Genomic DNA, 25,878 nt, shown 5'->3' with positions numbered 1-25,878 from the left:
GGAAACCCATGCTTCCGAGACAAACACTCTAACCATTTGAGCTAACCACGCTTGGGAGAGACTGAGGGAAAGCTTGAAGTTATGAGAAAGAAAAAGGAAAGAAAGAAACGAGAAGAAAATTAGTTCCCGCTTTGATGTTATTATCGAAACACAAGGATCATTCACGCCGACATTCCTTTTCACACGTCAGCAATCTAGTTTTTATAAATATAAAAACTAGATTGTAAGGTTGATTCTAAAAAAGAAAAGTCGTTTCTTTAGACCACTACGTTACTTTAAAAAGTTTTGTTTTTAAATAAGAGTTATATCGTTTGCTTACTCATCAATTGTAATTCACAAGCTTTTTCCCATCGGATTGACATGGATGTGGAGCAAGATTGGTTAGAAAGTGGAAAGGAAAAACAATTCTTTGCTTATATCAGCACAATATAACAATACGTCAATAGGCAGACACTGTCCTGATACGAAATAATGTGTCTGACTGTCTGAATTCCAGGGGGGGCACTTAGGCAAATGGAGGGTAAGGTATGTGCCGTCCTTAAGGGTACCTTTTTTGGACTTCCAAAGTCCCGCTAAGGGTCGGAAAAATCAGAAAATCAAATTTCAGTACCAGTAAGGATCGGAAAAATAGGAAAATTTCAACTTTTTACCCCCTGAAAGATCGAAATTTGGTCAAAATTGGTCAATTAGTCCTGCTAAGGGTCGTAAAATTCCCAAATTTTTCCTTTGTTTTCTCCTTTTTAGTCCCGGTAAGGGTCCAAAGTTCGAAAGTTGGGCGGCACCCCCCGTCAACTCGCAACCCTAGTACCCCCCCGGGTCTGAATTGAATTGAATTGAATTGAATATATTTTTTGCTGGATAACCCCTTACAAAAAAAATAGATTTCACTATAATACAATGGGGAACATAGAAGAAACTGAAAAATTGTTACAGAACTAAAGAAAATATGAATAAACGATTATCATAATATTAATAGTGACAACAAAATAATGAATATAAGAAATATTTTTATGACATTTCTTTGAGTAGTTTTATCTATAAAGTTCTTCCTGTTACATCACCCACCCTCTCCCACCCTGATATGAAATGAGAACACTTATCTAAAAATAAAACTTTTAAGCTCCTAATATCAGACCCGATCAGTCGAATTTGTCAAACCAATTGAACAATCAAACTAATCGAACACAATCGAACGATTAAAAGTTCATTAAAAACAAACAAATTTTTGAAGAAATAGGACTTTGATTATTAATTCGGTCAGTATATATATAAAGTTTGATTAGTTGGATGATGTTCAATCCTCACCTCTTCCCTAATTTAAAAAAAATTTCAAGATTTCAAGTTCTTCTTTTGATTCAACGATTTATTTGCGAAATTTGTTGACAATCTAACTCTCGCATCAGATTTCCGCTTTTTCCAGAGAATTAAAGATGAGAAACAGTCTACACCTTAGGATCAAAGAGGTGTTATGGATGGTGAGATTTTACAGCTGCCCATCCAGGCCCATCAGGCAAGGCACTAAAAGGCCACGGGTGCCAAAAGAAAGGCCATGTGAAATGCAACAATCTTATTGGTGAAAAATAGTCTGTAAAGGAGCGACACAAAGCAATCAGTATCGTTTTTGTTGCAGATTTTGCTATAAACTTCTCACAAGGATTATATATATACCATAGATTTGTCTATTATCAACACTCCTCCTTTAAACTTGACTCTAGATCTGTAAAATAATCAAAACAAACCTTGAATGAAATTCTTGGTATTATTCTTTATCGAATAAGTTCCATCAAACTAGTAGTTCACAGTAAACTTTTCAAAATTCTTTCAATTAAAAAACAGCCAAATGAGAAGTAATTTTACACAACACATAACAGCATGAAACGCATGCAAAATTTCTTGTGTCCATTATTAAAATTTTACAACTCTATTGACCAATTCATTGTGATGTCATTTTGTTTTTGCTTGTCTTGTTTAGTCTAGCAAAGTTGCATTGAAATACAGGATAATGGAGACAAATGTCACAACTTTGCCCCCAACTTTTGTCTCTTTTACCTTTGTTTTCAAGCTTAAAATCTAAAACAAAAGTGAGACTGAGGAAGATCACATACACGCAACTTTCTATTTCGATTTCGATCGCCCAGGCAGCCTGACGTAGTTGTTGGCGGTAAATGACAGTCATATTAAATTCAAAAAGAAACCAGGTTCTTTTTTATTATTTATTATTATTTTTTATTTATTTTTCACGATAAAAAGGCCTACTAAAATTTTTTTTTGATTTGGATATCTTTGTGGAATGCATGCTAATTAGTTTTTCAAGTGATGACTACATTGTTAAAGTTTTTTTTTTTAATGACACTTCACATTTCTCATACATTAACAATCTGTGACGTGATAGGGAGAGTACAATTTACTGATTGATTTGTAACTTTGGTATGTATTTGTTTATGTTTTTTATTTTTAAGACCAGTCTACAGCTATGTTAAGTTTAAAGGAGTGGTTTCGATAATAGAAAAATCTACTATGGTAATCCTTGTGAGAAGTTTATATTGAAGTCTGTAACAAAAACGAAAGTGGTCTGAGTTTAAAATGCTTATTTTATCCTAAATATTCAATAAATTGCAGTTTAACAAATATATTTGATTTTTATTGGAAATGTGTCAGTTTTTGTGACACCTTTGTGTCCAAATATCATCATGTTCAAGATGTGAAAATTTTTAGTTGTCAATTTTTTTTATTTTCAAGCTAGATAAAAGTTAAGAATTTACCGAAAAAAAGCTCTATTATTTCAGGAGCTATCATAGTGCAGAAAGGGGTCTGATCCTTCCCTTCTTAAACGACCCTCCCCCATCTTGGTATTCCGAACCTTTAGAAATGCCTATCCCCCAAGGATTCTGGAAAAAAATAGTTGACAAATATATGTGAAATATCTTTAGAGAGAGAAAGTGAAATAATAAACTTCTTTCTTCTTTTTGACTCAGACTACTCCAACAGAAATCTTCCTTTCATAAAGACCAAATTTCATAAGTGCTTGAAAATAATCTACAATATACCGGGTGCACCAAAAAAAAGTTTAAAAGGTTTGTCAAGATAATGTGAGCTTCAGGATTTTAAATTTTTGTTCATTCTTTTTTTATCGTAAAGAAGACGCTCTAACTTGCTAAGTCTTAGGCGGCCACCTGAGTTGGGATAGGCGGCCGCCTATTCTAATTCAGGCGGCTGCCTAACTTGTTAAATCTTAGGCGGCCGCCTGAGTTGAAATAGGCGGCCTTCTATTCTTATTTCGGCTGCCCGAAAAGAAAGGCGGCCGCCTGAAAAGTTAGGCGGCCGCCTAATTTACACCGCTGCGGCAAGATAGGTGCAGGGATGCCCATATCAGCCACGGTAAGTTACATTGGAGAGTGTTGGGGACGCTTGAGGTATATATCTTTTATTTACCTCCTATCTGTTCTGTATTTTATAAAGCAATTCTACTGTATACGATAGGAAAAAGTTCTATGCTCAAAGCATCTCTGATTTGAAAGTGTCTTGTAAAAACTCCAGCTTGACCCGACCCGTTGCCCTCACATCCCACGTTTCAAAGGTCTTTGAAAAGATTGTACGAGCCAAGATACAGAATCATCTAGAAGAAAACAATCTTTATAACAATAATCAACATGGCTTTAGGAAAGGCCGCTCATGTCTTAGTCAATTACTTCATCACACCGAAAGACTGATCCATTACCTAGAGAATGGAAACAACATTGACGTTATCTATTTAGACTTCAGTAAAGCTTTTGATAGAGTAGACCATACCATTTTGTTACACAAGCTTCAGAAAAATGGCATAAACGGTAAACTCCTTGAATGGATCAGATCCTTTTTGACTCATCGAACACAGAGAATTTCAGTAAACTCAACCTTTTCCTCAGAGAGAGAGAGAGAGATAGAGATAATCTGTGCTGGGACCGCTATTGTTCCTGATCATGATTCAAGATATCGATGACAACATCCTTCATTCTATTTTGGCATCGTTTGCTGACGACACTCGTTTGATGAAAGAAATATCCAAACTGGAGGATGTTTATCATCTACAAAATGATCTAGACACTGTCTATAAGTGGACAGAAGACAACAACATGCAGCTGAATGGTCTTAAATTTGAGCACCTTGCCTATGGGAAAAACGACGCTCTGAAGCAAAGTTCTCGCTATTTTACTGACACAGCAACGTTGATCGGAAATAAAGACGAAGTTAAAGACCTTGGAGTCACCCTAGACACTCAGTTGACTTATGAGAAACATATCCAAGAACAAATCAAAAAAGTGAAAATTTATAAGTGCATGGATATACCGCACATTCAAATCAAGGGAAATTGAAAGCATGTTAACTTTATGGAAAGCACTAGCCATCCCTCGTTTGGACTACTGCTCTCAACTCTGGTCTCCCTGGAAGCGTGGTCTTGTCCAGCAACTGGAAGAAGTTCAGAAATCATTTTTACATGGAATTCCATCCCTCAGACATCTCAATTATTGGGAAAAACTCAAATCATTAAAACTACTGTATAGCCTTGAAAGACGGAGAGAGCGGTATCAAATAATTTATACCTGGAACGTCATTGAATTGACGAAAACTCCCGAATTTTGATTATGACGAAAGTAAAGGAGGCATTTCCTGCCATATAAATCAGAGATTGGGGAGAATTTGCAATCTAAAAGCTGTCAATATCAAACACAAAAATATCTGGAGGGGAAGTCTTTCCCAAGAAGGCCCTCGATTATTCAACATCCTTCCCAGACCAATAAGAGATTTGACAAACTGCCCCAAAGAAGTATTCAAAAAACACTTAGACACCTTCCTCACAAATGTTCCGGACGAACCTCTGCTTGCCCACTATTTTAACCTTAGGCAAGCTGACTCCAACAGCCTCAAGGAAATGTCGAAGCATCGGACTCAACGAGTTGGATGAGCTGTTCAAGCAAAAGCCAAAAAGAGGTACAAAGAGGTAGGTATATTGTATTATACAGGGGGTGTCAGGGTGTATTTGGGAGTTTGCTGGATAGTACTGGATAGTATATTGTAAAATATAGGGGGTGTTGGGGTGTTTTTGGGAGTTTGCTGGATAGTATTTTGTACATTTTGTACTATAGGGGGGGGGGGGTGGGTGTTTAAAATCGAAATTTGCTACAAAGTACTGATACATGTCGCTGTTTTGTACATGGACCCCCCCCTGCAGAGCCTAGTATACTACCCTGTGGTACTCCGAAAAACATAGATTTAATTGATGAAGTTTTATCTTCGACTTATCGACGTATCGTTTTCAGTCTTTTCAGTCAAGCTAGATAAATAAGAGAGTGGTCAGAAAGTATCTACTAGGGGGGATTGAGTATTTCAGGGGGATTGGAAATTGTTTTTTGAGGATTTAGGGTGGGGGTTCCAAATTTTTTTCAATGGAAAAGGAAGGAGGGGGTGCAACGGCCAACATTATTCGTATTTCATATTATTGTTAATTCTGTATATTCATGAAATATCATCGTCATAGCCTCACCATTTCGATTCCTATAGATCTTAATATTGTGTAAAAATTGGTTCAGTGGACGTTCAGAGAGAATGTTTGTTAAGAGATCTTACAATTTCATATGTCAGCATAGTCTAGCCTTTATAAAAAGAGCTGAAAATACGGTGCTTTCAGCGAATAAAGTAGCTGAAAATTGAATTTTTTTTTGTTTAATATGTAAATAAAATCTTTACTTGAAATTCCATATGATTCAGATATTGAAAGCCTCAATTCTGGACAGAATCATTCCAAAAAGGGCCATGTTTGAGTCATATCAGGAGTCAAGAATAAAACATTTCTCATGTCGGCACAAACCATGGTTGCGCCTCCTTCGTCTCTGATAATCATTATTACCTTTAAATGCAACTTAAATGCAAAATAAAAACTTTACGTTTAAATTCTATATGATTCAGACATTGGAAGCCAAATTTCTGGGCAGAATCAGTCAGAAAAAGAGCTATGTTTGAAGGAAATCAGGAGTCCAAAATCAAAATTTTCTCATGTATGCGCAAACCACGCGCCTCCTCTATCACTGAATTCTTTGCCCCTGCAAGTTTGAAATGAAGCCTATATAATAATGTTCCTCCCCACATGAGTGCACAACATTTTGATATTGAGGCTTATAGTTATAGGATCACTCACAATCTGGAAATTTACTGTAGTTAAACCCGATTTATATGTGACAAGTTGCCCTTAGCCAGAAGTAAATATAAGTAATATAACCCTCACCTTATTAATTAGTCAGTTGGAGTGAAGGGGAAAAAATTAGCAAAGTGGAGGGGGTGTGAAATTTTCCAGGTTAGGGGTGGGAGTGCGCAATTTCTCTTGGATTTTTTGAAATTTCCTCCACTCCCCCCTAGTAGATACTTTCTGACCACTCCCTATCGATGAAAAAATTCATGTCTCGTAACTTCAGAAGCAAGTTCTTGTGGTCAATGGTATCGAAGGCTTTTGAGTAATCTATGCTAGGATGAATAACGTAACGTCTCACTTTTTTGATATCATCCCTCATTTTAATTAGTAAGGTTGTGGTGGAGTGTTCTTTACAAAATCCAGACTGTGTTTGGTGGTAGAGCGCTTTGTCTTCGATGCATTTGCAAAGCTGGACTAAACTCTCTTGAATACTCTGGAAAGTACAGGAAGTACGAATATGGGACGGTAATCTTTGATCTTGATAGGTGAATCAATCTTTGGGATTGGACATTGGACGAGCTATTTTCCATTGGCAAAGAAAGATTTTCTTGTCAGTACAGTTATTAATAATGCTCACATCCTTTTATTTTATTATCTTCAATTTGCGGTGGTTGATTGCCTGTTAGAGTAGAAGGGAGTTTAGGTTTGTAGATTGATTTGTCTGAGATTGTTTGGAGAGAAGCTCTCTCATATATTGTCTTCCTCTAGTCCAATTCTAATTTTGATTTTTAGAAATTGTTTTGCAATTAAGTTCTTTTCCGTCCATCTTCTTCATGAGGAAAACGTTGAAGAAAACTTTTTGAAGTCAACATCACTAGTTGCTGGTGTTTTGAACCGAAAACACCTATCAATCGAACATACAAATCAAAGATTGAAAAGTGTATGATATAGACAATTATAGAGCAATTATTTAGTATGGTCGAGTGGGTAATTTATTCGATGATTAAAAATATAGTCATTAGCAACCTATTTGATTTTGCGTAGTCACGATTGAGCGATTGAGCGATTGAGCAAATGTTTTGTGTATTTATAGATATGGTTGTTGTCTTTGAAGTTTTAGACAACTCGTAACTCGCATATTAAAAATTGACTTTCGCTTGACTTATAAGTAAGCTTTCTTTCTGACCGTCTTCAATCCTAAATTACATTAGTCGTCACAGGTCGTCAATCAATTATATGTTAGTTCTGTTTACCGGTATAACGATTTTACATTTAAAGATAATATTTAAAATAGAGAAAAATATAGAAATATGGGATACGAAGGAGACGATGATAAATATCACAGAAGGAAACATACTCGTTGGATATCTGGTGCCACCTGCTCCAAAGTTTTTATCACTTCATTGTTTTGTTTTGGTGTGTATTTGGTGATTAGCAACAGTTATGGATTGTATGTACGATTTACTAACAACTATGGTAAATCCTTCGCCAAAAGTCTACCACAGAAAAATGCATGGATCTATGCTAAACATGTAAGGCTCTCTTTACTTTTGATACAATAATTGTTTGGGTGCAGCAATGCTTATTGTGCATCTTCTGGTTTTCTTATTTTTACTTTTTGTAAATGAAGATGAAAATATAACCTTTAGTAATGTAAATGTAACCATGGTTTAGAACCATGTGTAGGACCTTATAAGAACTCATTTCTAAAATTTCTAAAATCGATAGATCTAAACGTAGTACTGTTGATGGACTTTTTTACGCTAACAACCATCTGCGTAAGTATCTTTTCAATCATCGTAAGCTTTATTTCAGTGAAAGCTAATTGATTAAATTGGATATTTTATTCTCCTTTCGCCTTTCAGAATTATCATTTGAAGGTGATCTTTCACATTCTAACTCAAGCAGGATATCATTGTATCACATCTACAAAGGAACCACCACAATGGGATTTACTATGGGCTCATGATTTTCCTTTCCGCAAAGAATTCCACTCTAGTTTAAGCAATCTTCAGCAAAATCAGAAAGTGAACAAACTTCCTGGTACCAGCAGTATCACTTTGAAAGTAGAGCTGGCAAGAACCAAATTGAAATGGATACCAACTGCTTTTTCCATTCCTGCTGAAGAAACACAGTTTGCTCATGCAGTAAGATACTTTTCCCCTTTTTTAAAACGTTTAACTTCATATAATCGTTAAGACCCCATTGTTAACTAATTTTTACCCCCGGGGGGGGGGTACTAGGATTGCGAGCTGACGGGGGGGGGGTGCCGCCCGACTTTCGAACTTTGGACCCTTACCGGGACTAAAAACGAGAAAACAAAGGAACATTTTGGGAATTTTACGACCCTTAGCGGGACTAATTTGACCAATTTTGGCCAAATTTCGATCTTAGGGGCGGCACCTGGCGGCACATACCGTACCCTCCATTTGTCTAAGTACCCCCCCCCCGGATTTTTACCAACATATAGTGGTGGTCGACCCCGATGTTAAGATAAGTTACAATTTCCAATTGTCACATAAAAAAACTAACGTTTATTCCCACTTGTTTAGAAATGATAAGTTTATTCAAGATTAATCGTCACCACGTGTTTGACTTTTATATTCATCAAAAAAGTCTTGATGTTAAAACTCTCTTTCTTACTTTAGGCGACTAAGAATCCTGATCAACTTTGGGTTCAGAAAAGTAATAATCATAGAGGAATCAAAATCATCTCTGCAAAAGGTTTGTTTTTCTACTACTTTCTACACAAACTTTAAAATTTTAACCTTCCCAAATATATGTATCGTACTTGGTGTAAATTGCAAAAAACTCTGCTATCCCTACATGGTTTCATCCCCCATTAAACTTGGGGGGATTTAGAATTTTGTCAAACTTATGATGGATAGATATTTTTCAATCTTTCAAATGTTAGGGGTACTAATGCTGATGGGTGGAAAGTTTCTTGGTTTTATGACGAGGTGTTAATTTTTGTGTATAAGTATTTTCTATTTCTGAACATAAAAAAATTGTCACTTTTCCCTCACATTTGCTCCTGTACTATTGAAGGGGATTTCCAGTGCTAATATAATTTAAAAAGCTGGATGAAACCATGCCCTAGTTTGATGGACATCCTTAACAAAGAAAAAAGAACAAAAAGAGAACATAAAGTTCTGAGTAAGTTAGATCTATTTCGAGACAATTCAATAATTCTCCAATCACTGGGAAAAACTATATTTTTTGGGGAAAAACTATTTTATTTTAATTAGGTTTTTGTGAAATCTTAAAAATTATTTTCTTTCAGACATCAATACGAATGCTGGGTCTACGTTTGTTCAAGAGTTCATAGAAAGACCGCTACTTATCGATAAAAAGTATTTTTTTGCTTCGATATTCCTTCTTTTAAGAACATTCTCTGATGCACGTTACCCCTTCAGAGAACATTTACTGAGAATATTAACCTAAGGCCCACCCTCCAGTTTTCTCAATTTATTTTTAATCAAACCAAATGCAGTCCATAATAGCTAAAAAATTTGAAAAATTAAAAAGAAAGATTAGGGAAGCAGTGGAAGATCTTCCCCTTCTGGTATAAATTTAAAGAAAATTAAAATGACTTTTTCTTTTTTTAGGAAATTTGACATAGGCATCTATGTCGTTTATACATCGGTCAATCCACTTCAAGTGTATTATTTCCACGATGAAGCTCTGTTCAGGTTGGTCAACGTCTTGTATTGTTTCTTATGAGACTGATTTTTAAGATTTAGTTCTAGACCTCTTAGATCAGAAGATATCTGAATCAAAAAAAGAAAAGGGTTACTTAAGGGCGATAGCAAGAATTACCAAGATGATTAAGACTCAAAAGATTTAAAAGTTTTTAATACTGGCTGCAAGTGGCTAATGAAAAAGAAGAAAACCTTGAATTCAAGTAGTTTTGTGGAATTTTATGCCAGCGGTTAACGTGTTAAAAATCAATTGATTTTTTCTCTAAGGTTTTGCACAGAAGATTATTACCCCCTGTACGCAGCGAACACAAAGAAATATGTTGTTGGTGACGATTATATACCTTTAGACCAGGTAGGAAATTCAAGAATAGATCTTATCGGAGTTTTTGATTTTCTAAAAAAGCGATGCATTGTGGGATTGTTTCGAGTGTATTACAATAGAATTCCCTCGAGGAATTCCTAAGAGTTTTCTATTGTAATACACTCAAAACAATCCCGCAATGCATCGCTTTTTTGGAAAATCCAAAAACTCCGATAAGGTCTATTACGACGACGAACTTTTGGAATGGCTGTTTGTTTGCTTCTTCGCTTCTTCATCATTTAGTTCAAAGAAAAGTTAGCCTTAAGTTTAACAAATTTATTATAAAGTTAAGAAAAATATTGAATTACATCCGACAGGTTTTTTTGTTCTGTTTTCAAAGTCACTCGTGTCCTTTGGAGGTCCTTTAATAGATTAATTAGAATAGCATTAATTGTACTTTCTTACCATTATTCAACTTCTTGTTTCTTTCTTTCAGATGCCATCATTGAAGAAATTTTACAATCATGGTCAAATGAGCTTCAAAAGTTCTTTCTTTAGCTATATGCTTGAAAAAGGTACGTTAGTCACAATACTTTTCTCGACGGCGTCTTACTGAGTCAGTGGTAAAACCAAGAGATTAATGATAAAAATGTGTTCTTTTTCCAGGTTTTGATCCTGACAGCATGTGGAAGGAGATTCGTCATTGTATTACAGAGGTGATTTTTCGTATTTACAGTTTTGAATTCGAGGATTACTTTTAAATCACCAAGGTTCTGAATTCTAACAAAATATGATAGCGTAAAGAGCTTTTACACAAATGGTAATTCTTAAACAGTTTCACGCCTGTCAATTTAAGCTCATATAGTTATTGCTCACGTGTTATTATTTTTAAACCAATCAAGATCTCAACATTGTGATTTGCTAAGAATCTTTTTAAATCTTTTCAATTTATCACTATCCAGTTATTCAAAGCAAAAGCTGAAGAGATGGACGAAGCATTCTCTGGTCATCATTTCAAACAGTAAGTTTCTGTTCTTAAATGAAACCCATAGGTCCTTTCAGGAAAATCACATCATATCACCCGTAAGAATCCAAACCCGACGCTGTACTTGTGGATTTTTTTCCAAATGAACTATACTTGATGAAATTAATTTTCGTGGGGGATTGAATTTAGCGGTTGAGCTCATCTGCGAAATTTTAAGATTTCATGGGGACTTAGTTTCGCGGATTGCACTATTGGGAGATATAATTTCACGATTTTGTGCCTTTCACTGTCAAATCATGCATGTTGGTTGTTGAAATATGCATTATTAGCGCTTCTTTGATGCCAGTAAACATTTAAAAAGTAGTTTAATTGATCTTTTTTGAGTTATGTTTAGTCACAATAGTCACAATAGTAATGAGTTATGTTTAAAAATATTTCACGGATAAGGGCTTTCCAAATTTCCATCGTGACTTAATTTCGCGAATTGGGTGGCTTCCGCGAGATCCGTGAAATTTTATCCCATTAAAGAATATAGCTTAATCAGCCGAGCTGTTACACTACATATGTCATGATCGTATTATATTCCACTCTTTTATAGGAATTTCTTTGAATTAGTACGCGTTGATTTCGTTGTGGACGAGAAGGGAAAAGTTTGGTTGATGGAGGTTGGTGAAATTTTCGGCGTCGATTTGAACTGAAAATCATGCATTTTTTATTTCAAGTCTCGAATTTCACGCTGCCAGTAAATTGGCAAAACAAAATAAGTCAAAGAATTGTCCCTAAAATATCATCCTGATTGGGTAATTCTTGTACATTTTCATTACCTGTGAAAACAAAAAAAGAGGTATTGGCCCAGTCGTACCATTAATTTCTTTAAGCTGGAAAAAAAACTTTTTATGTCTCCATTGGAATTTGGTTCATTGGGAAATTGATACAGGGGTGTTGTAATTCCCATCTTTCCACCACTTTAGGTCAACATGTCACCCAATCTTTCGCCAGATGCTCACCCAGTTAATCGTATGATGTATACTAAGGTATGCTTTATCAAGAACATGTATTTTGTAAAGCTTGATTCACCTTTTTTTATTAGAGCTAATTGCCAATTGATTTGAAATTCATTTTATAATCCTTAGCAAAACCTTTTCTTACATATTTTCGGAAGTGATATTAAAATTTTTCACTTTTAGCAAAAAAAACAATGCGTAAAAAGCTATTTTAGAGGCTTCAAGTCTTCATAACTCTAATTTGGAAAAATATGACATCCCTCCGGACTTTGAAAGGAATCTACAGGCAAGAGATCTTAAAACCACCCTGATTATCTCTTACGATATATTCAAAAGTTAATAATAAATACACTGTCATTGATCCCTGACGTTTTCAAAACAATAATTTTTTTTACATTATCAGGTTGTCCGTGGTGCATTGCAGCTTGGAAATGCTTTGACCAATGTCGATGAGCGCTACGAGTATATATCACCTTTACATGTTTCTCTACCCAACTGTAAATTTTACAAACTCTAAAATCGACAAAGAAATATTTTTTCATGTGCTTATCAACCCTTAAAGCGAAAATGGGTTAGACTGGGTTAGAATTAACCAGCAATCATATTGAGAATTTTGGTTAATTCCTCGTTTTTAGTAATTTAAAGTTCGGGCGAGAAATTGACTTTTGGGCTAATTGATCAATTTATTCGAATATTTCAATTCGGGAGGGGTTTATAGACGTCCAGGCTACATTCTGAGCCCAATTGGACCTTCTTGGACTTTTGGATCCTCGGAGTCTTAAGTCTAGCGTTAAAACTCAGAGTTAAAACTCTACTCGTCCAATCTAATTTACAGCGCTTCGAAATCGTTTGTGGTTGTAAGATTTCGTGGGAATTTCTCTTTTTTCTCAAATATTATGACCATGATTGAGGAAGGATTTATATCAAATATCTTGACTCGCTGGTATTGATTTTCTAATAGAGACAGGCATTTTGACCTCATTTTCTCAAGTAAACTCGGCCAAGTCCCTTTCAAGCGTTTAGAATTTATACTTTGAATTCTGTTCTTTTTTATTTTCAGCACAATTCTTCATGAATCGGCAGCACGCATGCGTGATATAACATTCGCAAATTTCAAATGTTCCGCGGCTGAATGCCTCAAATGTGAAATCACGGTAAGAACTGTCGGAACATCTGTTCACTTTCTTATCTTATCTTTTCTCAAATTACCAACTACAATTATCAGGGTGGTATCAGCGAAAAGTTTGGAAACCTTGAAAATAGAGCATAAAAAAAACCTTGATCTTTTGAAGGAGAAACCTTGAAAATCTATAAATTCTCTTCAAACCCTTAAATGTGAATTTCATAGCTTGCATCTGTCTCTTTTTCTTGACTCGTTATTACAACATTTTGGAATGAATTTGATCTACAAAGTTTTACGTCATGACTCACAATCATCTTATTAACTGTTTTGTATTGAGAAAGCTGCAAAAAGTTGCCCTTTATTGAAACTTAAAACTAGAAACGTTAAACTAGCAACGGAATATCGAAGATCCACTAAATTTTGGTTAGAACCCTTTGAAAATGGAGAAAACATAGAAATCCTGCGAATCTATACTATGAAATTGCTGTGAAGCGAGAGATAAAGGATCTAATAAACAGTTTCTGTAAGCTACTACTGAATTTCTATGTGTGCATTGTTTCCCACATTTACAGATCGTAAAAAATACATTTCAGGAATGTCAATTATGCCATCATTGTTTGGACGACACCATGAAGATGTTGTTACCGAAAGCGTTCCGTGAACACTACAATAAAGGATCGTACCGTCGCTTACTACCCATTCCCTTGGTAAGTTTAGAATCCATGATTATTATATTGTAAGACCCACTGACCTTTATATACCCTGGACCAATTTACTCAATCCCGGCCAAACAAAATCTTTGATCGGAGTTCTTTGAAAAGTGGTACCCTAATGGCGGCACTACTTAAGGGCTCTGACCATAGTCAGAAAATTGATTTTAGTATCTGAACATGAAAGTTATGTTTTAGATTCTTTAACACTTTTAACAAAGAAGCATTTACAAAGATTTTCCGCAAAAATTTTTATTGTTTGGTAAAAGATACACCATCTACTGCGAAAAATTTTTCAAAATGTTTTTTTTTCGCCGAAACTCTTTCGCGAAAGTCTTCATTTTCTTCTTCATCAAATTTTTTCAATGCAATTTTTGAATTTTCAGATTCAGGAATAGTTTGTCTAACAGAAAATGTATAACATATCATACCATAGTTTTGTTGGTTACATCAGTCAGAAAACACATTTTAAACACGGCAATTATGAAAAATTCACTATGGTCAGAGCCCTTAATAGCGGTGTAAACGCATCGAGAGCGCTAGATCTACCCTCCCTCGAAAACTTTTGATGATGTAGCGCCATTAGACGTTAATTTTTAACACTGCAATGGCTTCTTTACGGGTACCAATTCGAAAAAAGTTTCGATCAAAGATGGTGGATATAGCTTGTTCCAGGGATATATAAAAGTCAGTGGTAAGATAATGTTCGTACGTGACGGTTCCCTTTCGATCCGAAACGAAATGAAGTCATTCTATCGGCCAGAAGTGACACGGAACCGTAGCGTGTGTACATGGTCTAAGATAGTGTCGATGTTTTACGTAGATAGCCCAGTAATCTAAGGCTTTTCTTTGACAACTTTCACGGGATTCGCGACCAGCCGGCCTGACTATTTCTATGAACGGAACATTGGAAGAAGCGAGTATTTGAACCGCGAACTCCCGGATTGAGACGTTGACTTCTTTGACAATTAGCCGTCGCTCCTTTAAAGATCATTTTTGCTTTCGCTGTTTAAATCTCACATTTGTAAAAAGTGCATCACTTTTTATGAGAGCTAGTAAATTCTTTCCGAGGCTCGGTTGTTCTTATTTTATGGCACTTTTATATTTTTATTATCCTATTCTTATTTTTAGTATGAAATCTTGACCTTATACTTCATTTCTAATACTTTACTTTGACCCTTGATTTTTCTCATTTTCTGGCGTTTTCAGCCTCATTATTCTTATAAAATTTTTCTGATGAAAAAGGTGTAGCACTTTTACTAATTCAACGGCCGGTGTCAAGGAAGCAAATTTGTTCTATTACCGTTAATTGTATGGTGTCCGTAGTCGAACAAACTCGGCAGTTGAAATCCAATTTATAGATTGCGTTTTATTCTATTGCCATAATGCTGGTTTAAAACTTAGATAATTTCTTTTTTACCAGACTTCTACAGGAGAACCGCTTATTCCAAAATCTCAACCCAAAGGCCAATATAATGATTGGTTATCATCTTGGTTCCAAAAGAAATGTAAAGAAGATATTTCCTGGTGTCAATAAAAAGGTTAGTTTTCTCGGTTAAATTTGCCATGACCAAACAACATATGAAGCCACGAGAATCGAAATATAAAGGGTTGAGCTATGCTTTAATACACTTCAAGTCCCTTTTTTACATGGACCCAACTCGATTCTACCATGCATCAACTCGTTTAGTCAATTTTAAGTTTTGTATTTATTTATTATCACGCATTTTTTATTGTTTTTAATTTTCTAGTTGCTTATAACAATTTTTTAACGACATGTAATTTTTTTAAGATAGGATTTTAATGAATTTGGAAGACGTATCAAGGAGCGAGTGAGGCTCACAGGATAAAATTAGTGCGATCCTTTAATTTGATATGATATCTGAGTCACAAGATTGACCTATGGGATCGACTCCTTCATTTATTGACCAACTTCTTGATGAAAAGAAGGTGCTAATTTTTAGAAATCCATCAATATGTGATTGAGGATTAGGACGATTTATTGTTGATCTGTTCAGGCCAACCTCCTTGGTTTATTTGGCAATTGTAATGTTTCCACTGTTTTAGTGAATGTTTTGTTTTGAACAGCAGGAGTGAAGGTCTTTGGCTGGAGGTGTTAATCCAATCATATGGTTTACTTCATCAACCAAACTCAAACAGTTTCGTCATCAACTATATCCCTCTCTCCTTCTCTCCCATGGCCTAATACAGTGATATGTTTTTAGGGGTAACGCCTCTTTAACGAGATGGTTTAGTTTTAGGGAGTTTTTGTAAATTGTCGTGTCAGCAAGAGGGAAGATATAAAACAAAAGCTAATAAGTTTGATAAGTAATTTTTCGGGTTTAAGAACCACCACGTAACACTTTTGCCACTTGATTCTGCACAACGGATGATAAAGTATTATAGCACCGTTTTTTATTTGGTCCCTCTCACTCGATTCCATTATGTTGTTATTTTTTGTGTCAGTCAATCGTCACCTGATCATCATTAGTCGAATGTACTCCTATGACTTTCTCCCAAACCTTTTCTTGATCTCAGCATTTTTTCCATAAAAATTAACTTCAAACCCTAATTTTAGAGAGACTTTAGCCTTGTTATGCATAGTTTTTGGTCTCGGTTTTATGAAACAGCTATGTGAACGGTAGTTTCGGCTGAAATTTGTAGTTATTCGGTTACGTTAAACTTTAGTCAGTCATTAATTGGTTGACTCTGGTTGTAAATTTACATATACTGCTGCTGTCTTAGAGATAATATCACGGCCCCAGAAATGTTTTCGTTACTTTCACCCATACAGAAAATCGATAATCCCTCTAATCATAATCATCATTATTATGGAATGAGTTCATTTTGAAGAGGGAAGATCTATTTCTCTTCAGAATGGAACATTTGATACAATGATGGCGTCAGATCTCTCTCCAAACACTTGATCACAATAAAGTTGACCTTTATCGCAAATACTTCACTTTTCTCAAATTTCTTTTCTCTACCCAATTCTCATTGCATCATTATGTAAAGCTTGTTTTGAATGACAAAACGTACTTCGTTTTTATGCCTAAACCACGATTCCTTCCTAAAGTCCCCCTCAATCAAGCAGCAAAAAAGAAGTGTTTTTGAAATGAGAAAATTTCACGAAACAAAAAAATCCTGTTACATCCTTGATAACTGTTCACTACTTCACCAAAAATAATTCTACTACGTTCTTTCACGAACAGTTTTTTATGAAGACCGGAAATCATTGAACGTTAAATCAACATGGCGGATTAGTAGCGTGATACCTCAAACACATGTTTTGCGGTTGAAGAGGAGGAAGTACTGACATACTCCCATCACATTTCTTGAATGTTTCTTTCTCCCATACATCCAAACGAGGCTGTGTCAAAGTGACGTTCATGGACGGTCAAAATAATCCATTGGAATGAGAGCCATCGCGCTCCAATAAAGATTTTAAATTGAACCAGATTTCCAGATTTCGAATATTTCTACGCGTGACCAACAGAAAATCGTTACTAGGGCACAATCAGAGGGCACAGCCAGTCTTAGTTCCCCAAGATTCATTGCGACTGATAAACGACCTTTACTCTTGTCTATGAAAAGCACAAGGGAGGTACGTGAGGCTGTTCTGGATCTGTCATTTCTGCATAGTTTGTGTTTTCACGTCGTAGATACTCTCGGGTACCTAATAGGCCATTTCACGGTCGAAATGGATCATGGGTAATCAGGACTGATTGCGCCTCCATTACGGCTTCCCGTTGGCTAGACGCAAAAATCTTCAATTTTTTTCAAAACTTTGGACCAATAGTAAGTCGTTATTAGCGCGCAGTGGTCCTGATTACCCATTACGCTTTGCGACTGTGAAATGGCCTATAGCCGGGGAGGTTGGAATAAGCAGGGGGGTTGGAAAAAATCTCAAAATTTAATAAGCGGGGGGGGGGGTTGGAATAAAAATGTCCTGGGTGGAAAATGTTTGAAAAGGAGGCTAATACAGCAGAATTAAGACAAAAAAGGGAACTGTCAAAAACATTTTCCCAAAAATTAATAAGCGGGGGGGTTGGAATAAGAATGTCCTGGGTGGAAAATTTTCGAAAAATTAATTAGCGGGGGGGACGGCTATTAGGTACCCGAGAGTAGGCTGTGGATCATAAACTAATTAATCTTCCTTGATTAGCCTAAATGATAAATCTTTGGTTGTTTGCAGATGAATTTATTGCGAGCTTTACGAGACTGAGACGGACTTTATTATTGTCTGCAAGAAGAGAGGATTTCGTCAAAGTTCTCTGACTCATTTAAACAATCTAATCCGTCCTTCATTCCTACTAATAGCTTTAATATTGATCACTGATTAAGGAGCTTTAACTTCTAGTCAGTCAGCTTTCACCAACAACTGAGCGGACTCTCATATGAGATGACTGATTGGAGCCTCCATCATTTATCATTTTTCGCACGCAAAAATGTCCTCAAGTCAACTTCAATGTTGATTTTATGAGCTGCCATTTGTAATGCTTTTCATCTTACCGCGATACAAATAAAAACTCGCAACATGAAAAGTTACTTTTTTAAGAATCATCCAAGCCAACAAGCATTTTGTGTGAAACGCAAATATAAATTTATTTACAAGCGCCTCCTTTGAACGTTGTGACGTCACAAACATTCTGTTGGGATTCTTGAAAAGAGACATGATCCAACCAACTAACACAGCGCTTTGTAAAAGGGAAAGAATTCTTTGCTCAGCCTAATCCCAACTTCTTTTCAACTTTCATTTCACTTTGAGTAAATATAACTTTTTCATGGTGTAGTGAACTTTTAAAAAAGTTTTAAAAGTCTCGGTCACTAAAGTTTCATTTCAGTTCTTACATTGGGGGTCACTCAAGGGAAAGGTTTATGTGAGAGAGAATTTGAGTCAGTAAATACCTGTTTGAGATCACAGGAGGAAGGCTTTCTTTGAATTGTTTGTCACCTTGTTATTGTTCAAATCATTTTGTCAACAATGGCGTCCCATTGAAGTTGTTACAAGATTTAAAGATAAATCGGCGCTCTATCGTATTGTTTCAAATTTGAATAATATGACACTGAAGTCAAACAAATAAAGAGACGAAGTAGAGACAAAGAAATAGTAACTTTTTTTGTGCAAACGGCTTGTGAAGATATTATTTACCAGTTAGGCAAGAAGACATTAGTAAATAAAAACGACATCTAAAAGAAAGGTCATCGCCATCATCTCATCTTCGTAAAGAGAAATTTCATCAAATCTTTCGGCGGCGGCTGTAACTGAAAGAGAGGGAGAGAAATTAGCTACCGATTATAGCAAGACAATTAGAGTTAACATACGATCATCTATCTGACTTGTCAAGCATGTATTGTCACCAAAATGAATATATGTTCCAGCAAGAACAAATACCAACGGCAGACTATCAAGCCTTTGCTACCAACACCACCGCGCAACACATTCCACCTGCATATAACACTTCTACCAATACATTGTCACATTTTCAACAACAAAATGAGATGGCTGCTATGTACAGTCCGCCTGGTGACCGCCCTTCACCGTCTTTCCGTATAGAAGACATTTTGGTACAGAAAGGGCAACCGTACGGAGGAATGTACTCACCAACATCTTTCCAACAATATGGAGGAGGATATCACCCCGACAAAGAGTACCAAGGTAATACTTCATATAGATTTATCTATTTCTTTTAAGAAAATTGACTTTCTTTTTGTAACTTTGTATTTTTACGGCGTTCTTTTCGGCTCTCTCCATCGTTTACACTACGGTTAAAGCTCAAAATAATTTTCAAGTTTTTAAGCTTGAAAAAGGTAACGTTTGAGCAGTTCATCTTAATCCGCTGGGTTTTTGGCGTATTTTGATTAGGGTAATTTTGTTCTGACTTGCAGTAAAAGTTATATATCACTATAAGATTGCTGTAAGTAAGAAAAGTTTTGACCAATTATTCTTGCGCGTCCTGATTCTCCAACAATCTTTTCCTTGATTGTGAAATTAACTACAGGGATCGGTAGGATACAGGCCGGGCGGAACTACCATAAAAATGGAGGGGCTAAAGGATGTAAATGAGATGGAATTGACCATGAATTGTTGAAAAAAGTCTATTTTGCTCAAAAGGGCCTGGAATGTTGGTGGTTATATATATTGAGGATGAATGATTATTTAAGCATATTAGAGTTTTCTGTGTACAGGTACAACATAGACAAAGTGTAGACAGACGACAGGATTTTTTGTCTCGTGTTGATGTGTTGAAAGGTTGCACTTGTCTGTACCCACTGATTCATGTAGTTGGATTAACTTTCTATACTTTCGAAAAACCGCAAGCCTTATCGATTTCAAATAACGGTCCACTCACTCTTCCATCGTTCTGTCCTTCATTCCTTCACTAGTTTATGTGAAGCATAAGTGAAGCTGTTTTCTAGTGTACTCTCATCCAGGCCCTGAGTTCTTTTTTTATGATAAAGTAGGGGGAAATTTCTAAAATCGCTCGACTTTTTTAGTCAAAGCACTTGTGATACATTTTTGGAAAGGTAAGGGGTAGGGGAATCAAAATGACATAGGTGCCAGTTTTCTTTCGGACACTTTAGTGTGTTTTTCGGACAAATATGACGGCCTCAGGCAAAAATCATAGGGTGTTGTATATTGTTGGAAAGCTCCCAAAAAAATTAAGATTAGAGATATATTACGAGTATATATGATTTCTGTACCTAACTCGAGATATCGAGCTTCAAAAAGTGCAAAAAGTGGACAATGTAGCTGTTTCTGGCTGAAAAACACTATTTTTAAGGTATACTTGCTCATCGTGAAAGGAAAATCTATCGGTCATCTATCGAACAATTCTAAAAGTGAATGTTACCCTGAGTACGATGTCGGTTTAAATCTTTTACGGTACCTGAAGTTTTACTTGCCTAAGTTCGTATTGATAAAGCTTTGTATTTTTGTAATAATCTCACTGAGATTATCATTGTCAAGGATAAGGAAACAAAAAAATATTACTATTGGACGAGAATGAAAAAATTGATGCTATACAACTTTATAAAAGGTATCTACCGAAAGATTTCTACAATATTTTGTTGTGCTCCTAAAATGTTTCCATTAACCATTTACTCTCGGGTACCTAATAACCGGCATTTCTGGCCGAATCTTTCAAAAATTTATTATTTCATTCAAAGGAAGCCAAAACTTCAATTCAACATGTTAAATTTATGGTTAATTTAAATTCTAACCTAAAAATACCGTTAAAGTACTTTGGGTTGATTTGCCCAAAAAGTTAAGAATATGCATATTGAAATGGAAAAACACCATTCTTATAAAAAAAGCGTGTATAACCGTTTTTTTGATGGGGTGGACCAGAATAGTGTGAAAATCACGGGTTTATTTCTTTCGGTCGGGATAATTCACTTTCCAAAGGGGCTTAATATGAAATTCTGGATAGGAGATTGCAGTTCAAAAGGTTTGAAAAGAAGACAGTTCTTTTTTTAAACGGAAGCAATTCTTGCGAATAAACTAATTTTCATAAGTTAACGAGTTTTCAAAATTTTGCGAGAATTAGCTTTCACGAATGACCTGTTTAATATTTTGCATAAAAAGAGTAGAATCTTTTGTAGTCAGTTTGGGAATGTTGGGACAGTATGATAACTGCGTATAATAATTTAGCTTTCCTAGGATTCTAATAAACCTTTTTTTTACCAAAATGTGCGGTTGGTTAAAGAAAGAATTGAAAACGATTTTTTGGTCAGGGTATATGCAAATGTTTGCCAACCTCTTGTGGGAATTTTTTCATATTCTTATTTTAAAATTTAATTTTTCTAAATTCAACATTGCGCAAGTCAATTCAATCTTGCTAGAAAGATTAGTAGGCATCCTATAGAATCATCCAAAAATAACTTAAAAAATCAAATGAGTAAAGCTTGGTTAGTGTGAAAAAAAAAATTAAGTCAAACATTTAAATGCTAACGGCACTATCGAAGGACCCTAAAATATTTTCTAAATCTTAATTAAAATTATCAATTACGATTTCCAAAAAAACGGAAAAGGAATTTTTATGCATGAAATTTTCACGCGTAAGGGAATTAGAAACTTGTTTGTTTCCACTCGAAACAATTCAAATGATTCACAAATGACGAGTTAGCGGTTTTGAAGGTTCATTACCTATTGTTATAGCGAAATATTTTCCCCGACAAATGAACTAAGAAATACTCAAAGATAATGAAGCGATATTGAAGAGAATGTGACATACCTTTTGTCAATGCCTGTCACTCAATCTCATCACACTTTCGAAACACTGACGCCAAAATGCGTACGATTCTATTACATGTATATGTCTCTTGTTTTTGTTTATTTTGTCTAAATAATTCTATTTGGAATAATCTAATTGTTTTTTAGGTATCAATAACATGAATTCGTTTCCGGCGTATTTCCGGCTCAAACCAACCATGCGTACATCTAGTGGACGAAAATGTCGGAAACCTCGAACAGTTTTTTCGGAACTTCAATTAATGGTTTTGGAACGGGAATTTACGGAGCGCAAATATTTATCCACTCCTCAACGAACGAAACTGGCCGAACGACTGGGTCTCAACCAAACACAGGTAAAAACGTCAACAGTCTTTATCAAGTTTCGATCTATCCTTTGTTACCCTTAGGTGCCAAATAAACGGGGGGGGGGGGTTCGAATAATGGGGGGGGGGGTTGGAAAATTTTCGAAATTTTAATAAACGGGATGGACCTAATAGCCGGGGGGTTTGGAAATTGTACTTCGAAAAACCCAAAAATAAGGTAAATATAGGCTAAAATCAGGCTTTTTGGGGCAAAATAAGGGGACTTCATTTTGCCAACTGAAAATATTCTTAAAAATTAATAAACGGGGGGGGGGGTCCTATTGGAAAATTTTCGGCACCTAAGAGTAATGATTGAAATTCTTCCTGATTAGATGGCACTAGAGTATTTTAGATGATGAATCACCAGAAAATAACAATAAAGTGATATTTTAGGTAAATTTTAGTTTTTTACATGTTTTTTTTTATAAGCATATGTTTTTTGGGAAACAAGCTCAGTTATGCTTAGAGATTATTTTAGACTCAGGCTCGAAGTATGTTTATCATATGCTTATTTTTCCGAAAAATTCTAGTCTCCAATTTCTCCCAAATCTGTCGTTGCTATACATGAGGATAGGGAAATAAGTAATGACACAAAGATTTTTCAGGAAAGTTGTGAACGATTGCTGCGTTTACGCTTGTATTTTTTTTAATTATTAAAAATTCTAAAAATTTTCACTTACCCACCTCAAAAGCAAGCTCAGTAATATGCTTGTAATGGTGAATCGCTTGTAATATGCTTATTTTTTAGACAAATTCAGGTCTCGGTATGCTTATAAACGTTATGCTTATAAAAAAACATGTATTTAAAATAGAACCTCAAATGTGATCAAGCAAACGGTCCTGGGCGAGTTCATGCGTATCTTAAAAACCTAACAATCTACCCTATTTTTTAAGTAAAAAGGTTAACACTCAGATATTCTTGCTCATCAATACCTTGAAGTTTATCTATCATGTTGTGACCCCTAAAAATTTATCATTAGAGATATTGTCATGAACCATTTAAAAGTAAATATTTACAGATTTTTCTTAAAGAACTTGCATTTTGCGATTTTTTGCATCGTTTTGCTTGATGTCATTTTAAATTTTCAAAAAAAATGACGCTTTTTTTTAAAGTTTGGTATAGATATGATGATCTTTGGTCCAAACGTACTTCAAGGGTGCCATTGCCCTGAATTTTGGGATTCGTGATATATAGATACGCCCCCTACTCACCCGAGGTTGCTTTCAAATCTCCTCCCTCTTGGTGGTCGACAGCTCTTATATAGCGTAAGATCTTGAACCCTGCACACGTAAGATGTTCTCTTAAGGGCTCTGGAATTCTCTCCCAATTTTTGATTTTACACCAATTTCTGCATTTTAAAAATATTATGTCCTGTTAAACATACCAATTTAGAATTTAAAAATCGAAAAATTGAAATGAAAAAATTTTTGAAAAAGAGTTTTTCGAACAAGAGTATTTCACCTTTCAAAGCCCTAATCTCGGTAAAAATCAAACATTTTGGAATTTTTTTGGTTCAGGTGATGTATATATTTAGTATCTAAAAATACAATTTCGGAAAATTTTTGTGGAAGTATCTTTCCTTTAAAATCTCCAAAAAACCTCATTTTTGGCAATTTTCTCCACTAAATTTCCATACGAAAACAGCTATCTCTTGGGATGTAGCCAAATAGAAAGTTTTTCCGAAAAAATCTAAATAAAGAAATTATTTGTCATGAACTTAAAAAAAGTTTGAAACAATAAAATGATTTACCCGAGGAGATTAGGCTTTTTTGTGAAAAGTATATGAATAGCGTCGTTATGAGGTTTTATCAAAGTCCATACCACACTTATCCCTTTTCACTATGACCAGAGCCCTTAAGACACTCTTTGCTGTACATATAAAGGAATTCTTTCGTGACTTTTCTTACGTAACATGGATTCAAGGATTAAAGTAAGAAATATTTTTGGCCCCTTGAACCCGGGAGGGGGATACTAGGGTTGCGAGCTGACGGGGGGGGGAGGTGCCGCCCGACTTTCGAACTTTGGACCCTTACCGGGACTAAAAAGGAGAAACCAAGGAAAATTTTGGGAATTTTACGACCCTTAGCGGGACAAATTTGACCAATTTTGACCAAATTTCGATCTTTCAGGGGATAAAAAGTTGAAATTTTCCTATTTTTCCGAAAAGGTATCCTAAAGGGCGGCACATACCGTACCCTCCATCCCCCCCCCGGGCACTTAAATAACAGTGAGTTTTCGAAACACCCCAAGTACTATTTAGAAGTGTTTTGAAAGAGAAGTTTGCCTACCGCATTCAACCTTAAGTAAACTTAATTCTGTTTGTGACTAGGGTTAAGTCTCGAATTTCACCCAATTATTGACACTTTTTTGCCTAGGTTAAAACATGGTATCAAAATCGTCGAATGAAGTGGAAAAAGGAAACGAATGAAACAGACACAAAAAAATTGAAACAAATGAGCCTCCAATCTGAAGATGATGAGAACGAGGCTGATTGCGATGACGTCACCTCACAACAACAAATGACGTCACAACAACACACGACCATTGACCTTAACAACAATAACAACAAAACGACATCGAGTACACAACATCAACAAATGTTTTCACAACACCAACAACAGACTCAGCACCACCAGCATCCAGTTATCGCACAACACCACCATCAACAAACTTTAGATACAAATTTCTTAATGCAACAATCTGTTGGGGCTATCATTTAAAAAATTCTTTTTACCTCTTTTTTTTTAGCCTCAGATAAATTCTATTTGGATTCAACAGAGAGCGTATTAGTGGATCTGAAGGTTTTCGAAAATTGTGAGGAGAGATTGTCACTCAGAAAGAATTTGAGGTATTGCCAATGTGAACTGTACATGAGCCAGTTTCTGAATCCCAGCAAACTAAAATGACTAAGATTCAAGGAGATAGTTTAATCCAGAGCGTTAAATACAGGTCATTGGCTTTTGATATCATTTTTATGGTAATTAGAACCCTCCAACACGAGTTTTAGACCCCACAAACTAAGAATTATGAGCGTACCCTTCCCGACTCAACGTAGTCTCCTGCCTCACCAAGGATTCTCCTAAAATTTGTCACGTTAGGTTTTTTAGTTTCTTGTATTTTTTATATTTTGTGTTTTATATATATGTAGATAAATAACAACGAGTTTGTATCATATTATTATGTACAGAAAATTTATAACTATATATTTTTCGAGCAAAAGTTTGTCCTCACATTTTGTCAAAGTTTCATGATGTCAGCAATGATAGCCATATTGTATACAATTCCGATCATC

General features: G+C 35.5%; 2 protein-coding genes across 3 annotated transcripts; both read left to right on the top strand.

The window, feature by feature from the left end:
• Positions 1 to 7,443: 7,443 nt before the first annotated feature.
• On the top strand, positions 7,444 to 25,410 carry LOC136823302 (probable tubulin polyglutamylase ttll-15). 2 transcript variants are annotated; one of them, XM_067079485.1, is made up of 16 exons: positions 7,444 to 7,695; positions 8,029 to 8,310; positions 8,812 to 8,887; positions 9,447 to 9,516; positions 9,772 to 9,855; positions 10,132 to 10,216; positions 10,662 to 10,740; positions 10,832 to 10,881; positions 11,128 to 11,186; positions 11,749 to 11,815; positions 12,122 to 12,184; positions 12,558 to 12,616; positions 13,215 to 13,308; positions 13,871 to 13,984; positions 15,411 to 15,528; positions 25,335 to 25,410. In XM_067079485.1, the coding sequence occupies exons 1-15, from the start codon at positions 7,474 to 7,476 to the stop codon at positions 15,522 to 15,524; spliced, it is 1,518 nt and encodes a 505-aa protein (XP_066935586.1). In that variant the 5' UTR covers positions 7,444 to 7,473; the 3' UTR covers positions 15,525 to 15,528; positions 25,335 to 25,410. The 2 variants fall into 2 exon arrangements, with proteins under 2 accessions (XP_066935586.1, XP_066935585.1); XM_067079484.1 differs by lacking the exon at positions 25,335 to 25,410 and having other exon boundaries at positions 15,411 to 15,839.
• On the top strand, positions 19,253 to 25,341 carry LOC136823303 (brain-specific homeobox protein homolog). Its single transcript, XM_067079486.1, has 3 exons — positions 19,253 to 19,646; positions 22,371 to 22,576; positions 24,962 to 25,341. The coding sequence occupies exons 1-3, from the start codon at positions 19,337 to 19,339 to the stop codon at positions 25,304 to 25,306; spliced, it is 861 nt and encodes a 286-aa protein (XP_066935587.1). The 5' UTR covers positions 19,253 to 19,336; the 3' UTR covers positions 25,307 to 25,341.
• Positions 25,411 to 25,878: the final 468 nt, after the last annotated feature.

This window comes from Clytia hemisphaerica, unplaced genomic scaffold (assembly GCF_902728285.1).
Source record: "Clytia hemisphaerica strain Z4C2 unplaced genomic scaffold, Clytia hemisphaerica genome assembly, whole genome shotgun sequence".
Lineage (NCBI taxonomy): Eukaryota > Metazoa > Cnidaria > Hydrozoa > Leptothecata > Clytiidae > Clytia > Clytia hemisphaerica.
The sequence above is the reverse complement of the archived record's forward strand: the minus strand, read 5'-3'. Positions and strand labels throughout refer to the sequence as shown.

Coding starts and splice junctions, on each gene's coding strand:
- LOC136823303 (XM_067079486.1), top strand. CDS start 19,337: ATGTATTGTCACCAAAATGAATATATGTTCCAGCAAGAACAAATACCA. Junction 19,647..22,370: donor CCCCGACAAAGAGTACCAAG/GTAATACTTCAT, acceptor ATTGTTTTTTAG/GTATCAATAACATGAATTCG. Junction 22,577..24,961: donor TGGGTCTCAACCAAACACAG/GTAAAAACGTCA, acceptor TTTTTTGCCTAG/GTTAAAACATGGTATCAAAA.
- LOC136823302 (XM_067079485.1), top strand. CDS start 7,474: ATGGGATACGAAGGAGACGATGATAAATATCACAGAAGGAAACATACT. Junction 11,816..12,121: donor GAAAAGTTTGGTTGATGGAG/GTTGGTGAAATT, acceptor CCACCACTTTAG/GTCAACATGTCACCCAATCT. Junction 13,985..15,410: donor GCTTACTACCCATTCCCTTG/GTAAGTTTAGAA, acceptor CTTTTTTACCAG/ACTTCTACAGGAGAACCGCT.